Source organism: Rhinopithecus roxellana, chromosome 12 (genome assembly GCF_007565055.1).
Source record: "Rhinopithecus roxellana isolate Shanxi Qingling chromosome 12, ASM756505v1, whole genome shotgun sequence".
NCBI classification, from domain to species: Eukaryota; Metazoa; Chordata; class Mammalia; order Primates; family Cercopithecidae; genus Rhinopithecus; species Rhinopithecus roxellana.
In genome coordinates this window covers 7,680,229-7,696,791 of record NC_044560.1, presented here as the reverse complement: position 1 = coordinate 7,696,791, position 16,563 = coordinate 7,680,229, and the positions used below count along the sequence as shown (strand labels likewise).

Genomic DNA, 16,563 nt, shown 5'->3' with positions numbered 1-16,563 from the left:
AAAGGCACCCCCAACACTCAGCTCTTCCGCAGCTCCCAGTCCCCTCCCTTCCACGCCTTCCCAGACCTCCGACGGCTTCCCCTGCTCTCTGGGGCGGATAATTGCCCTCCGCTCGCCTGTTCTCCCTTGTTTAAAGTTTGTTTTCTAAATGTCTTCTATTAGATTATGCTCGTTCATTCCCCCTCCAACCTTATCTCCTTCTGTCTCTTCTCTCCTTGCCCGTCACACTCGATTTAGGCACGAGTTTATCTAGCAAACAGTTTGCAGACTTTGTTTATTTACCGCGGGTTCTGGGGCTGCGAGCGCGCGAGCGCCAGTGTTTGCCTTTGTAATAGTTATCTCCTCATTGTTGTTCCTCGTTAGTCTCTGCTCCCGCCTCCCCCCCCTCTTCTTCGGTTGGGGGGATGGAGGGAAGAAAAGGGGAGCCTTGTCAGCCCAGTGTGGGCTCGGCCCCTCGCCGGGAGCCCCCTCCGCCGGGACGTTCCCAGCTCCGCACTCCCCTCTCAGCTCGCCCCATCCCCCCCAGCTCCCGGCCTGGCGCGCCCCTCCCGCGCCCCCTCCCTCTCTCCCTCTGGTCGCACTGGATATCCACCGCCGAGCGCTGCCTAAAGCCGGGAATTGCCTGACACCCTCCCGTCTTCCTCCGAGCCCCCATTATGCGAAGCTGATCCCACTCTGAACAGCTTCAAATCCCGCCTGGACTCTGTTTGATTAGATTGCCAACCCGGGGTAATCCTTTGATTTGGTGGAGTGTCAATTACCTTTCTCTAAACACACATTTACAGAGGAGGGAACTTGTTGGTTTAAATCAATGCAGATTGTTTCGTGATAAATGGACTATCCTCCTCCCCTCCCTCGCCCCCTCTTCCAAGGCTCCTGTCCCTCTCCGCCCCCGCCCCTTCCTGGTTCTCGAAGATCCCGTAAACAATGTCCCTTCCAGGTGTGAAGCCGAAAAAATGGTGTGGGCTGAGGGGAGCCGTGCCCCCCTTCCCCTATTCACTGGCTCCCCCGGAGCCTAATTAAATTTGGCAGGTCCTTGTACACACAATCAAAACAGCTTCCTCCAGTGTAGCAAACGACCGAAAACCGCATTAGCAGCTATCGCTGCTGCCAAATTAAATTGTTTCCCACCTCCTTTTACAAGTGTCTAAAACCCACACTCCGGGCTCTCCCCTCCTTTCCGATCCTTCCCCGTCATTTCCCACTCCACACCTGTAAGTTTGCTGCCTTAAAAATAAATAAAGGAAAAATGCAAAGAGAAACAAATCTGCCTCACACGCCCCCCTCACCAACCCTCCCCCCATCTCAGATGGTCTTTCACACCCAGGAAGTCTACAAATTCTCCAGCTGGACTTGGACACTCCCAGGGATCCCCCCCCCCCCCCCAGAAAAATGCTGCCTCCACTACTACTGCTTCTTTTTTCTCACATTGTAACTTTTTCCTATATTTCATATTAATTGTAACCTCATTGGCCTTTCCATCCTGGAGAACAAAGTGGAGCCCCTGGTCCGATCCAGTCAGTTTTGGCTTCAGCTGGTGCACTGTCAGATGCACGCGGCTTTGGTGTTCCTGCTGTTTGTCACTGCTGTTATTGTTGTTTATATTATTGCTTATTTCTTCACACTCACTACCTCAGCTCCCACTGAGGAATGGTTTGACCCATTGCAAACCCCTATCAAATTCCCCAAAAGAATCTCTCTGAGCTCAGATTCTGTGAAAAATCTTTTCCTTTCTCTTCTCTCCTCAAATCCCCTCCCTGTTGGGTCCCTGGTCTGTCTATCCCCTGATCCTCAGAGAAAGGGGTGAAGAGGAGGGAGTCTAAGTGCATGGGAGCAAGGAACTGTCCACTTCCCTCTCCAGGTGAGCCGAGTTTGGCTGGGGCAAGCACCTATCGGCAGAGGTCTGAGAATACTCACAACCAACAATCCTAATAACTCAGTCTTAACAAGGATAAGAGAAAAAAAAAAATACGAACAGCCTCATGAATATCAGCCCAAGGGGAGCAGGAGTGAGCTGTTCAGAGATGAAAGTGCACAGAAATAAAAGCTCAATTTAATCTGCTTTAAAACCCTTCAACTTAACGTTTGTGCTTCAAACTCTGAGAGTGAGAACTGATTGCGGATAAATAGTTTCTTACCATGCCTGGAAGCTATTACACCCCTCTCCAACACAGTTTCCTATTCAGCAGTCCCAGTTTTCATTACCAGCTCTAATAAGTCTTAACATTATTAAATGCCAAGCGGACGATAGGAAAAAACGGACTCAGGGAGGGATCTCTCTTTAGTGCTTAAAGAGGAGAGCTCTTAAACCCCTTCTTTGGCGGCTCCCTGCCATGAGAGGGGCAACTCCCCCAGAGAAAGCATTTTTCAAGAGCAAGAAGCCAAAATAAAGGTGTGTGTGTGCACAACATCCCCTGCTCTGGCCATGGGGCATCTCAGCCTCTCCCTACCTGAATGACTCAGATGGAGATTGGAAGGTCTTTTCACCTTTAACTTGGCCACAAAACTGACGTCTGGGGCCTGGGAGAGAGATGAGGGGTTCACAGGGGTGCCTGCTGACTGACTCAGGAACTCAAATAGGAAACGGACACAATTTGTTCACAGATGGATAGATGGCTGTCTCTCATCTGTACCATCACATTGCCCATTCACACCCATCTACATGCTCCCTGCACACCTATGCTGAATTCCACTTGCACAGATATATGGCCTACAGCATTCAGATCCAAAGGCCCATGGGTAAACAGTCACACCAAAAGATGTTTGCGCTTACACAGCCATTCAGTGCACAATCACTGCACCCAGCACACCCACCGTCACGCAAAAACTGCGGGACTTTCTGGACACCAGGCTCACTGCATCAGATCATTTCATTTCTTCAGCTGCTCTAGACTCAGCACCTGTGTCCTCAGCCTCCTGCGTCTGGCACAGGTTCCTCTTTAAACCCTTGGAGACGTGGTGCTTCCTGCTGCAGGGAAAACCTCTGTCCAGCAAAGTGGTTTGTTAGCTGGTGTGGTGAGCCCAGGCCAGCACGGAAAGCCCCCGCATTTCCTGAAATCAGAGGAATCCTCCACACCGCACGATCTTTCCATCCTCTTCCTTTCCTTCCCTTCCCTTCTTTCTCAGAGGAAATTTACCTATTTGTGCTTCCTCGCAGATTGAACTAAGTATACTCCCTGCGTGCAAACACATTTAAAGTCTCTCCAAGGAAAACCAAACCTCCTCTGCTTCTCCCTGGGATAACTCTCAGAAGAGTTGTCTGTTGTGCAGGAAAGATTATTTGTCCAGGAAAGATTATACAAGTTCTATGCCTCCCCTGCACAGCCTACAAAAAGTCTATCTAGTCTCCTTCCAGTGGAAACTGAAATAAAGATTGGGTCCCCTGGCAGGTGTCCCAGGGCTCTGGGCTGACTGGCCTAACGAAGGACCGCTTGACAGTGCAGGGCTGCCTCCCGCCGCAGACCCGAGGCCCCTCGGCAGGCCTGGCACAGCGGGGCGCCCGGCACAACTCACTCCCTTTCTTCCCTCGCCCTTTTGTCCGGGACGGGACTGCGGCATCACTAGGGGCCCTGTGTGTCAATAGCCCGCCCCTTCCCTTCACCCTAGGCAGCTCTGGCACAGGGCTGTCCGGTCCCCTATCCTTCCTCCTCGAACCACGCCTGTGGGGGCTGGGCCTAGATGGGAGTTGTCTTAGTAAGCCCGCTTTGTCTGTGAAGTTCATCTTCAAGGTTGGGAGGGTCTTCTGAGAACTGGAGAGAGACCTGGGCTGGGAGTGCTTGGGTCGTGAGGAGAGGGGTGCTAGGAGAAACCTCTGGAGGGAAACTGGAACAACACAGGCTCTTTGCAAGCTCTCAGGTTCCAGGGCACTGGCCACTTTTTCCAAAGCAATCAGTCTGCGGTTTCCCATGGCCACCGTCTTTCCGATTCCCTCGGCCTGCCGCCTCCCCGAGTGTGTGTTTGGGGCCTTTTCTTTTAACTGTCAGTCTTTGTGACTCTGGGTCTTCCATTTCTGTTTCTGTTCCATCTCCCTGTCACCCCTTAACGTGCACTTACCGAGTCTCAAAGAGACTTAGGGGAACTACGAGGGCAATTAGGAAGGGGAGAGGGTAATGAGGAAGAACTTTCCCTTCTTTCTCTCCAAACTTCCTCCCGTCAAGAGACAAAAGCACAATCCCCTTTCCCGGGCTTGCGGGCGCTTGAAAATTAAACGCCTCCCTTAGCTGATCCTGAGAAAAAGCATGGCGCAGGGCTCAGTCTCCAGCCTGCCCGCGGAAGCCGTGCTAAGAATGGGGAGAGGGTGTGTGGACCCTGAGTATCTTCCCCCACAGCGATCCTCCGACCCTGGGCATCTGGGAACTTGGCCTCCACTCCCAGCCCCGCCGGCGCACGCCACAGAGGAAGGCACCCTCTGTCCCACAGTCCGCCCTGTCAACGCCGGGCTGAGTCAGACCGCGGCCCCAGCTAATTTTTATTGATTGCAGCGGTCAGTCAACTGTCAGGCGGGGTTTCAAGGGACCGTTTAGAGAGCGTGTGCGGGTCTGGTTAACAAATTCATTTAGGGAGCCGCGGGCCGGCTCCTCCTTCCTCGTTCCCCCCTTCCTGCCCCCCGCCCCCCGCCCCCTTGCCCAAGTTTCCTATAAATAATTGATGGACGCCGAGAGTAGCAGCCAAAACGCCAGCGCGAGAGGACGCACTCCCCGCAGTACTCGGGTAGACTAGGCGCACGGCCCCGCAGCCAGACTCTCCCGGGACTCACAGGCCATCCGCGCCCGGCCTCCATAGCGCAAAGAAGGCGCGGGCTTCGCATCTAGCCTGCATCCGGGGTGCGCACCGAGGGGGCGCTGTCGGCAAAGCCTGAGCGGCTCCCAGCTGCCCCGCAGCCGGAGAGTTTCCCCGCTGGAGTTCTGGTCGCCTGCTCCGGCGGCGGGAGCGAACCACTGGCCCGCACACCCGACCATGGGAAAACCCGGGCTGGGGCCTCGCAGTCCCGGGAAGTTCCCTACCTTTGTCGCCCAGGATGCCGTCGATGCTGTGTTTGGCCTTCTTTTCGCCCTCGTCCTCCTTCTTGTCCGCTTCATCCTCCTCCTCTTTCTTCCCGAACTTGATTCTGAGCACGCGGCTAATCGAACTCACTAAACCTCAGAAATTCAAAGGCAAAAGAGCAAGTATAAGTTGTTGGAGCAGAGGATCGAGCGGTGGCCTGGGCCCCTGGGAGAAAGTCAGGAAGCCCCCTGCTTCCTTACAGATATCCATTCATCCCTCTTCCACACACAGGCATTTAGGCATTGACACGTACTCCATAACCAGCACCCACTTGGAGAAGCCTGACTCACACCCCGTGCACTCACAGGGTAGTTAGACTGTGCATTCCTATGCAGATGCTTGCAAGCATTTGTGCCTTACACTAACACCTGCCTAGGTGCACTTCACCCACACCCCTGAGAGGTCCCAGGGCTTCCCTGGAGTCTCTCCAGCTCCTGCTGTCACTCCCACACTCAGGTGTGCATCCTGGTCTTGCATGCCTGAATGCACATGTACAAACACACACAGACGCACACCAGATCACTTTCTCTCTCACAGGCAGTATGGTTTGGGACCTCCACATTTAGGACTCAAATGGCTGGTGTTGGCGACAGAGCAGAAATAATAGTTCCGAGATGGTGGTCCAGGGAAGCCCATGGGCATCCACTCTCCTAGGACAGATCCATCTATTAAAGCCGTTTTCTCTGAGAAAGCCTCCAGGGGGATTCTCTTATCATTCAACTTTCTAGGTTAACTCTTTGCCCCTTTCTTCCTTCCTTCCTTCCTTCCTTCCTTCCTTCCTCTCTTCTTTCTCTCTCCTCTTTCTTTTTTTTCTTTCCCTATTCCTTCTTTCCATCTTATTCCATTCTGTTATGATTTACTCCTATGCCTTAACTCTCTGCTTTCTGTACTCCTTTCCTCCCAACTTCTCAGTAAGTTCCCAGTCAACCATCATCTCCCCTCCCCTCTCTCCCACCTCCAGCCCTCCACATTGGAGCCCTGGCCACACTCTGGGCCAGCTCTGCCGGCTCAGCTGCCTTCTCACCTGAGGGCACAGTGCTTCGGTCACAGTGCCCGTCCTTCAGCAGCCTGTCCCGGATCTCCCAGCTGAACATGCCCGGGTTTTCCCTCTTGTACTCCTCAATCTTTTTCTCCACATCCGGAGTCGCCACCTGCTTCAGAAGTGGAGGTGGGAGAGTAGGAGTGGAAAGATGGGATGGGGGGAGGGAAATACTTTTAATATCACCTCTTAAGAGCCCTAGACCAGGCTGGTGGTTCTGGTTACCGTGTGTCCTCCCCATCCCCCAAGAGATTGGCTTTATCCTTTCAAGAAACCGGTTCCTGGCTCCCAGGAAGGCAGCTGGGGGTCTGCTGGTGTGTGTGTGTGTGAGTGGGTGGGGGTGAGACAGGGATAGGCAATAAAAAACTCTACTTAGGACCCCCAGGGTCCCCGTCATTATCTCAGGAAAGACTGAGAGAAGATGTCTTCTGGTCTTGGAAGGTGATGGGGGTTGAGGCAAATGTGGGGACAGTCCAGGAATGGCTCATTGGCCTCAAGGTCTTGGACAAGCTAGACCTTACTTAGCTCCATCTCTGAGAAATTCAAATAATAGGAAAACAATGGGAGGATACCTGGGAGTAGGAGACACTCTCCAGCTGTACTTTCCTACAGCCTGGTGCCACCGGATGACACGAGGTAGTAAGAGGGGCCACAACCAGGACCCCCGGACCATGGGAAGCCAGCTGCCAGCCTCTGTGGCAAAGACACTCACTCTGGGCTTGCTGCCGCCGATGGCCCCAGGCCGGATGGACCCGGTCTCTTGGTAGCGGCAGAGAATCTTGGAGACGCAGCCGTGGGAGACACGCAGCTGTCGGGAGATGACACAGGGCCGGATGCCATGGTGGGCCATCTCCACTATCTTGTGGCGGATGTGGTTAGGCAGGGGTCGTCCGTTGATGAAGACCCCTCCCAGCTGATTGACCCGGCCTTGGCCAAGCGGGGTGGACACTGGAGAAGGGAGGGGAGATGCAGAATAAGAGAGGCGCAGGGTGAGGATGGAGAGCAGACACTGAGTTCATTCCCTGACTCCAGTTTTGTTCGTTTGAGCCCCAAGACCTCAGACAGCGATCCTGGTGGTCCTCACATTGGGGCTTTGGTAGGGAGGTGGTTTGAGAAACAACTGTCATAAATCTAGGAAATCTCCTGCAGAGATGGATAGAGGAGTCACGGCTGCAAGAATCTCCCCAGATGCTGTGACCCCCAACTCCTGCCACACTACCAGGGATGAGGACACACCTGGGGGATTCGAATGCTGCTCAGAAGGGGAGGGAGAGAGACGGAGGTGAGACAGCAGAGCCACCAGGCTGGTAAAGCCTTAGAGATCTTGGGACTAATGACTCTCTGTCCCTCAGGCCGAAGCTTGGGATGCAGGCCTGCCTGCATCTTGGAGAGGCCAATAACGGGTGTGATGTGGCTCATCTGGTCAGTTCTACACTCCTGGTAGTCATGAATGATCCAGTTTGTCGGGGGCTAGAAAGGGCTGACTGATTACTACACTCACAGCTCTGGCTAGAGCAGTGGAACTGTCCCAGGGAACAGCTGAGGCACAGCCGAGGGACTGGTGACATATGCTGTTGGCTGCTGCCTCCAAGGGCACCTGGTTGTCCCTTGGGTGACTCCTCTTGCTTCTAACCACCCTCGAAGTCCTAGTTTCGTTTTGGGACCATTTTAGGACACCACTGCCCCAAAGCCCCTAAATGAAACAGTACACTTGGCCTCACAAATCCATGAACCCGTGCCTGCAGGCTCTGCGAGGCTGGTAGGCAGATGGGACACAGTCCCCAGGTGGGGGTGACTTTGGGAACCGGGAAGACAGGCATCCCTGGTGTGTGCTGGGGAGGGGAGAACGCCCTGCTCGCCTTAATGCGAAGTCTACACAATTTCCTCACAGAAGGTTGGGGGGACACCCAGCGCACTAATCCGGCCTCGATCCCCCCAATTTGGGGACTCAGCGGCTGAGGAGATCTGGAAGATTAGAACGATTTCACAGCCGCAGGAGTGGAGGGAGCTGACTGTAATTGAAAGGGAGGAGGCGAGAAGAGGCTCCGCTGCTGGGCCGTTCCTACCGCCCCCTCCCTTGCTCTCCCGGTCCCCCCATCTCTTTTTGTAAAAGTCGGTGTCTGAAGCCACCCTCGGATTTAATCAGAAATCGTGCGTCGCAAAGTCAGAGTCACTCGGTCTCCGTGGCGGGATATGCCATTAGCGCTCAAGAGCTCTCGAGCGCCCAACTTTATATTCAAGAGCCTCTTTAGCGACCGGCACTCGGCTCTCCTCAGTATTCTGCGTCATGTTGGGCAAATATTGTTCTAATCCGCCGCGCATCCTCAGCCGCCTGTTTTACTTGCATTCGCTACAGGAGAGTGCCGCTGCAAATCCCCGGGTTTGCGCGCTCTCCCGCCTGCGTGGCTGCCGGCGCGCACTTGATCACGGAGCCGCTCTCTTCGCCTCTGTCTAATTCAGGGACCCGGCGCCGTCTCGCTGCCCAAGGGAGCTCCTACCGGATCGCAGGCTGCCAGCCCGCCCACCCCCTCCCTGCCTTCTCTCCCCTTCCTCACGCGCCAGGGACTCATACGATTACAAGAAGAGTAATTAAAAAAAAAAAAAAGTCGCACGTATTTCTAACGACTTCTCTGTGACACTCTAGGCTACCTACCCTCAGAAGCCAAATGATCCCTCAGTGACAGGTTGAGGCCTTCCATTACTTTAAAAAGAAAACAAAAACACAGGAGCGGGTCTCTCGGCTGTGCGCTCCCAGCCTTTTCTCCAGCCGGGACCGGTTCGCCGCCGCCCGTCCTCTCAGCTCTCCCCGGGCGGGCGCTGGATGTTTAGGAAGGAGGCTTCACAAAATCAGCTTTCCTCTGGTTTGGACATTGCCGTGCCCCTCTCGCGGTTGAGAAGTTCTCTAAACCTCGCCGTTTAGAGGTTCTCTCCCGGGAGATTTCCAGAGTGCGGAAGTCCAAGTAAAAAGTTTTAGGGGGAAAATCGTTACTAATTATTATTTCCAATTAGTTGGTTTCCAGGCGGAAAAGCAGGAGTGTTTGAGTGTGGCTTCGGAAGAAATAGATAGCCGTGGTAGTTGAGGCATATAAAGTATCACCCATGGTAGGTGGTTCGAAATAAAAAGGACTGGAAGACCAATCCCGGGGTGGAAAAAAAATAATTCAAGAGTAGAAAGCCGGCAGCCAGAGAGTCTGGAGAGCCGAGAAATTGTCAGGGAAGTGCCTGGAAACAGTGCAAAGAGCTGAAATTCACCAGGACCTGATATTTACTAGGAGTCCAAATCTACCAGAAGTTCAGCCCTGCGGGTAAAGGTCGGCAGCTCGCGACCTGCGAAGCGAAGGCCGCCGGTCAGTGAAACCCACGTAGAAGCGGACAAGTATGAGTCCCAGAAACTTCCTGGGTTCCGCGCCCGGACTGGGACCCAGAAGAGAACGGGATCCCTCTGCTACTGCCGGCGCCGCCACCGTCCCCTGGAGACCGCAGCCTCTCCAAGGAACCCGAGTTCCGGGCGGCGGAGTCGCGGCGAGGCCAGCCTGGGCGTTCTTACCTTCCAAAGGGAATCCCGTGCGGGGGTAGTTCTGCCCCGGAGCCGGCCGCATCATTCTCGGTACCGTGCCGGGAAGGGCCGCCATTCTTGCGCACGCCAGGGACGAATCCAAAGTCGGCAAAAATCGCTTCCCGTCCGCTCCCTTCACCCCTGCTGCGATCTCTTTCTTTCCGTCTTCTTCGTCTTCTTTTTTTTTTAACCTCTTCTCCCTCCCCTCCACACACACTCCCTACCCCCACCCCCCACCCCTGGCTGCAGTCAAACGCGTCCAGAAGCTGGGGAGGGGGGTGAGGTGGAGGCGGAGGTTGGGGGGAGGGAAGGTGGCGACGACAAGGAAGTTCAAACCAACAAACACTCCAACCCCAAGTCCGCCTCTGCCGGCTAGGCTCGGCCAGAAGTTGTGCGGGCTGATGCGCCTGGCAGAACCCGGAGACGAGGCCCGACGGCGGAGGGGGGCCTGGGGAACGCGGCCGGAATCGGGGCCGCCAGCCTCGGAGTGGCGAGCGCCGCGCTCTCGCGCTCTCGCGCTCTCGCGCCCGGGGCCAAAGTTTCCGAGCCCGGAGACTGCGGAGTGGATTTCGTTCTCGTATTTATTTATATATTTATTCTCTCGCTCTCGCTCCCTCCCTCTTCTCCACGCCTTCTTTCTCCAGACCACACTCGGTTCTCCCTCCACACCAGCTTTCACACCCCTAGTCCCCTAGGAGACCCGGGGACAGACGGAAGAAGGAGCCTCCTCGGGTTTCGGGGCTGGACGGAGGCGACAGGGGTGACGGGGTTGGGGAAAGAGAAATGGAAAAGCGAGGGGGCGCGAGTGATCAGATGGGTAAGTTGTGCAAAAGTGTTCACCGAAGTATGAGGAGGAGGAGGAGGAGGAGGAGGAGGAGAGGAGGAGGCAGTGAACGCGATCTGATAGGTTCGGACTTTTCTTTTATTCATGAGGAGGGAAGGGGGCCAGGGCACAAGGGAGCGGAGGACCAATAACGAAAAGAAATCGCCAACGAATATTTTTTTCCCTCTTTTCTAATCCCCGGCTCGACCTCGTTTTGGGGGAGAATTTGAACCGACGTGAAAACAGAGGGAGCCGATCCCGGCAAGTTGGGGGCTGGGGGAGAAGGGGAGGAGGCCAACTTTGTCCCAGTGCCTTCCTTTGATGAATGGTCCGGATCCGCCGAGTCCCCGGCCCCCAGGTCGCCCACGGTCGCTCTCGGAGTCCCGGCTCTGTGGGAATGTCTGCCTCCGGTCCGGCGCCTCTCTGGAGTCTGGTCTTTTCTCTGGCCTCCCGGGGCAGAGTCCGCCCTATTTCTCATCTTCTCCCTCGTCTTATATCCTCTGAAACTCCTCCAGTGAGGCTCCCCTGGAACCGGCCTAGGGTGACTTGAAGGGAGGAATTCTGACTTTTTCTGTGTAATGTCAGAGCCCCGGTGTCCGGTTCTTACTCTACTTTCCTGCCGCTCTGAGAAGCCCCCAGTAACCGTATCTGGTTCCGAGGCTTGGAAAAGTGGGTCTGCCAAGTGTTAGGGACAGGTCTCTTCCTCCCCTTCCAGCCCCGCCTCGTGCAGACATCTCCAGCCGCCGCCGTCCTCCTCAGGCCCCCAGGCCGGGCCCATAACTCCTTTCCAGCAGGTAGTTGGGTTTACAGAGAGTTGGTGCTGGTGTGAGGATCTGGGGATCCAAAGAGGTGGGAGAAGGGAGGGAGGGAGCTTGTCAAGACTTGGTACAACTCTGAGCTCCCTGCTGGTGGGTTTGTGGGGACGACCCAATTGAATGATCGGGAGTCAGGGTGGGGAGATCAGAGGTTCCTGAATTCTTCACTCTCTGAAGCCAGGGTGACCAGCAGCCTCAACCTCAGGACACCGAGTCCTGGGGGCGAAACGCCCTCCCAGCGGGGCAGGACGCCACAACTGCAGGCCTTTTGTCTCCCAGGGGAAAGAGCGTCTCCGGCCCCACGCTGGAGGCAAAATACAATAAAATGAACCCAGCCCTCAAACTCGCCCCCTGCCAGCCCTCTCTTGGCAGTGGGGTCAGCCTTGTCTTAGCCTGGGGGGCTCACTGCTGGCTGGCCCCAGGGTGTCCCCATCCCTCCCCTTTGCCTCACCTGTGACCTTTGCCCCTGTCAGTATGTGACAGATCTCCCTCCTCTCCCCACTCTCCTAGCACAAGGGGCTCATCAGGTTTTGGTGGGGCCTTCTGGGAATGGGGGCCTTGCTGAAAAACTTAAGTTCACACTGTCTCTAATTGAGAAAGGAGATGCCAAGTAACTTTAGAATTGGAAGGGGGACACTGGGGTACTTTGCGTGGCCCAAGTTATGGGGCCCTCTCCCAGGAGAGATTGGGAGATCAAGCTTTAAGCCCAGGGAAGATGGCAACCCCTTACATCACCAGCCTTGCTGGGGACCTGGCCTGCTTTGACCTCCATAGGTGAATATATATTCTCTATGTGTATATATACATATATTTGTATCATATACACTTATGCATACACACATATAACACACACACATACATATTAGGTGTATTGCATATTCATCCATTCATTCGTCACTAGTTGTCCTCTTTGCCTGGAAGGTTTGAAAGCACTTCTTCCCTGTATTTGTGGAATATGCCAGTGTGCTTGTGTGTGAATATAGGCCTGTGCCTGGATCTGTGTGTCAAGGTGTAGGTGGGTTTTGTGTGTAGGTCTGTTTGGGATCAGCTTGAGTAAATGTGTGTTTCTAAGTGAGGGTCCATGTCTGTATTTCTGCTTTGAGGTAACCTCCATGTTGCCTTGGTATGGCTCCAAGCGTGCATCAGGAATGTGTGAATGTGTGTTTAGGTTAATTCTCAGAGTGGGAAAAGACCTCCAGGGCGTGCCGAGGGTGGGAGGCTCCCTCTCTTCTGGCCAGTGCTCCTGTAGCATCTTGAGCCGAGTGGGGCGAATGCACAGCTGGACACCTCTGCTGCCAGGGACCCTCAGAACCTCAGGAGTCCTGCACTGGGGCTATCTCGCCCACAGCGTGGTCCTTCACCCTCCCCGCAAAAGACCTAACAGTGGCAGGTCCAGTAGCGACACAGACCCCCAGCGTTTCTGCAGCTCCAGGATTCCACGGGCCCCTGCAGGGGGAAGGGTTGAGGGGAGGGTTGTCTGTTGGAATGAGTGTGGCCGTTCTTGCCTGTTGGAGACCAATTTCACAAATGATTTTTGCAACAATTAAGGAGTGTGGCAGGGTGAAATGGCGATTTCACATCCAGCAGGGGAAAAGGGGGGTTCACCTGGGAACTGTGGCGGGGGGTGGGGGAGAACAGCGTCCCCTCCTCTCATTTCCCTTTGCTTAACCCCTTGTCTAGAAAAAGTCACCCCCATGCAGGCTTAATCAACTCCTAAGACCTCCAATTGCTGCTGTGAGGGAGGCTGTGAGGGGCTTCTGAGTGTGTGGGCTGGGCAGGACTTGTTCCAGAAAGTTTTCCTTTAGCCCTTGAACCCCTCTTTCTGTCCCTCTCTCTCCTCTCCCTCTTTCACCCTCTTTCTCTCTGTCTTTTTCTGTCTCTCTCTCTCGCACACAAACATTTTTCCTGTCTCTCTGTGTCCCTCAGTCTATCTTATGGTCTCCTCCATCTGTTTTGTTCTTTTGGTCTCTCTTTCTCTTTTCCTCCTTGCCTTTCTGGCTTCACCCCAGCGGTTTTCTCTGGGACTGTCTGTCTTGTCACCGCCTCTCCCATCTCCATGGTTTCCTGAGGTATGCATGGGCCTCCGTTGCTCTCTGGGCTGTAACTCAGACCTGCATCCCTGGGAAGATCCTTTGGTCCAGATGAGGTTGACTAAAGACCTTCGGGAAGTGATCCTCCTTCTCTGCTTGGTCTGGGGATGCATCTCCCGCCCAGTCCAGCCTGCTAATCCCCCAGGAAGCATTCCCATCTTAGTGTGGTTTGGTTTGGACGATTGTCTCCTATCTCTGGCTCACCCTGTCTGGTCTGAGATCCCTGCATTCCTCTTTTTCCCTTTTCTTAAGGGCAACAACAATGCTAATAGGAATTCTTCCCAAGTTTCCAAGTGGCATCTTCCAAACCCAGTTGAAATGGGAGAGAAATAAGTAGGCCCAAGGTACAGAAGCAAGACCCCAGCTTGAGTTCAGCTGGGGAAACTTGGCCTATTTCTGGCTGCTCCCTCCCAAGACATAGGCCACAAAGGGGCTCCCTCCTCCCTGCACCCAAGTGGCCAACAGCCTCTTCCCTCAGCCCAAGGGAGAGGATGCTTTTTATTTCAGACCCCTGTGTCATGAGCACTTTTGGAAAGCGATTACCCAATAAATATTCCTTTAAAGGGTGATAAATCCACCTTGAAAACCAGGGGTTTTGATTTCGTTGGGGGCCTTTTGCATTTTCAGAGGCTCTGGCTTGCTCCGCTCTGCTAGAGGAGGCCAAAGACATCAACAAATGGAATTATTCAGTCTTCAAATGTTTGATAATGACAGAGGAGGGGGTAGGGGTGGGGAGGGAAACGGAACATCCAGGAACAAAGGACTCTCGGGAGGCTCCTTCCAGGTTTCGGAGACTGGAATTCCTCAGCACTACATTTCCAAGAAGCACCGACCTTTTATTATTATGCTTTTCTTTTAAGAAGTGGGACTCTGGCCGGGCGCGGTGGCTCAAGCCTGTAATCCCAGCACTTTGGGAGGCCGAGACGGGCGGATCACGAGGTCAGGAGATCGAGTCCATCCTGGCTAACACGGTGAAACCCCGTCTCTACTAAAAAATACAAAAAAACTAGCCGGGCGAGGTGGCGGGCGCCTGTAGTCCCAGCTACGTGGGAGGCTGAGGCAGGAGAATGGCGTAAACCCGGGAGGCAGAGCTTGCAGTGAGCTGAGATCTGGCCACTGCACTCCAGCCTGGGCGAGAGAGCGAGACTCCGTCTCAAAAAAAGAAAGAAGTGGGACTCTTCTAGGGGTGACCTTGAAATAATCTGCCCAAACGTGAATAGGAACGAAAAGGAAACCAAGTTGAAATCTTGCTTGACATTTTCATTTTCCCCAGAAAAACGGAATAGTATGCATTGGATTCCAGTTCTCAAGAACTGAACAAGAACAACATCAGTAAAGATACAACAACGGTAATAATAACCAGGCTTCTCTCAGGTCTACTGCTAAGTGGGCTCTCGGGTGAGCCTCCTCCTTTCCTTCTTCCTGGTCTTCCTCCTTCCTCTCCTTCTCCTCCTCTTCCTTCGTCGTTTCTCTTCCTCTTCCTTCCCTTCCTCTTCTATTTTCTCTTTCTCCTCCCTTTTCTTCCTCTTCCTCCTCTTTTGCCTTCTCCTCCTCTTCACCTCTTTTTATTTTCTTTTTTCTGAGACAGGGGTCTCACTCTGTCCCCCAGGCTGAAGTGCAGTGGTGTGATCTTGTCTCACTGTAGCCTCCACCTTCCTGGTTCAAGCAATTCTCCCATCTCAGCCTCCTGAGTAGCTGGGATTACAGGGATTCACCATCAGGCCCAGCTAATTTTTGCATTTTTAGTAGAGATAGGGTTTCACCATGTTAACCAGGCTGGTTTCGAACTCCTGACCTCAGGTGATCCACCCCCATCAGCCTCCCAAAGTGCTGGGATTACAGACGTGGGGCATGGTGCCCGGCCCCTCTTCATCTCTTTTCCTTCTCTTCCTCTGTTCTCCTTCCTCCCCTCCTCTTCCTCCTCTTCTTCCTCTCCCTGCTTCTCCTTCCTCCATTCTTCCTTCTCCCTGTTTCTCATGTCTGCTCATTTTCTCCTTCTCTTCTTCTCCTTCCTCCTTTTCTCTTCCTCTTCTCCTCCTCTCTGCTTTCTTTTCCTCCATTTTTCCTTCTTCTCCCTTCATCTCTTTGTCAGGCTGGTCCTGGGAGCCTTTTACCTTTTGAGGTTCTGGAAATAAAGACAAGCGAGGCTGAAGCTTAGAAGGAGACCCAGGATGGGCCAAGGTGCTTCTCCTACTCCTCTTCCTTCTTCTCTCTGCACTTGCCTCTCCTACTAACGCTTTTCTACTGGCTTTCAGAGATGTGGTTAAAGCCATTTTTACAGAGTGGTCCCTGATATCTGTAAAAGCCTTTTCCTCTCTGCCCGTGCCTGGGAATCCGTCTTTCCTTTCCATTTCTGAAGTGGAAAAAGAACTTTCCCAGGAAGAAGAGAATGCCCCTCCTCCCCTGCCAGCCTGCCCCAGTCTGGTCCCAGTGGTTTAAAGGGAATGCATTGGGATGAAGGTGTATTGGGATACGTTCATATGAATATATGAGGCTGAGAGCAAGTGTGCGCCTATATAAGAGTATACAAGAGCCGGCCGGGCGCGGTGGCTCACGCCTGTAATCCCAGCACTTTGGGAGGCCGAGGTGGGCGGATCACAAGGTCAGGAGATCGAGATCATCCTGGCTAACACGGTGAAACCCCATCTCTACTAAAAATACAAAAAAATTAGCCGGGCGCGGTGGCGGGCGCCTGTAGTCCCAGCTACTCAGGAGGCTGAGGCAGGAGAATGGCGTGAACCCGGGAGGCGGAGCTTGCAGTGAGCCGAGATCGCGCCACTGCACTCCAGCCTGGGTGACAGAGCGAGACTCTGTCTCAAAAAAAAAAAAAAAAAAAAAAAAAAAAAAAAATATATATATATATATATATATATATATATATATACACACAAGAGCCTGTACACAAGAGAGTGTGAGTACGCCTACATATTTACTTACGTGCATGTGTGTACACACAAGTGCATATGCTCATGTAGAGATGTGAGGTAGGGCATGTGTAACAGGAATTTCTCTTTCTTAGCACCCTTTGGAAGCCTCGGGAGGAAAGCCTCCTCCCAAACTCCCAGTTGCCGGAACAAAAGACCAAGTGTCAGACGGTGCCGAGGTGCCTTCTCCAAGTTCAATTTGCACCAAGTCCAGCCTTAATGGGTTGTAGACGTTGCCCTTGGACAATTACCTTATCACAGCAGAGCATCTGT

At 53.7% G+C, this 16,563-nt stretch overlaps 1 protein-coding gene across 4 annotated transcripts in view; it reads right to left on the bottom strand.

Annotated features, from left to right (window-relative positions):
• The window catches only part of PAX7 (paired box 7), a 118,791-nt gene extending 108,316 nt beyond the window's left edge, over positions 1-10,475 (bottom strand). For 2 of the 4 annotated variants that reach the window (XM_010385569.2, XM_010385566.2), the window contains exons 1-4: positions 9,630-10,475; positions 6,795-7,030; positions 6,068-6,197; positions 5,004-5,138 (exon numbers count right to left, since the gene is read on the bottom strand). In XM_010385569.2, the coding sequence (XP_010383871.1) occupies positions 5,004-5,138; positions 6,068-6,197; positions 6,795-7,030; positions 9,630-9,714 (586 nt within the window). In that variant the 5' untranslated portion in view covers positions 9,715-10,475. The remainder of the gene's footprint in view (positions 1-5,003; positions 5,139-6,067; positions 6,198-6,794; positions 7,031-9,629) is intronic. The other 2 variants (XM_010385570.2, XM_010385567.2) reach the window with 1 other exon arrangement.
• Between the last annotated feature and the right edge of the window lie 6,088 nt (positions 10,476-16,563).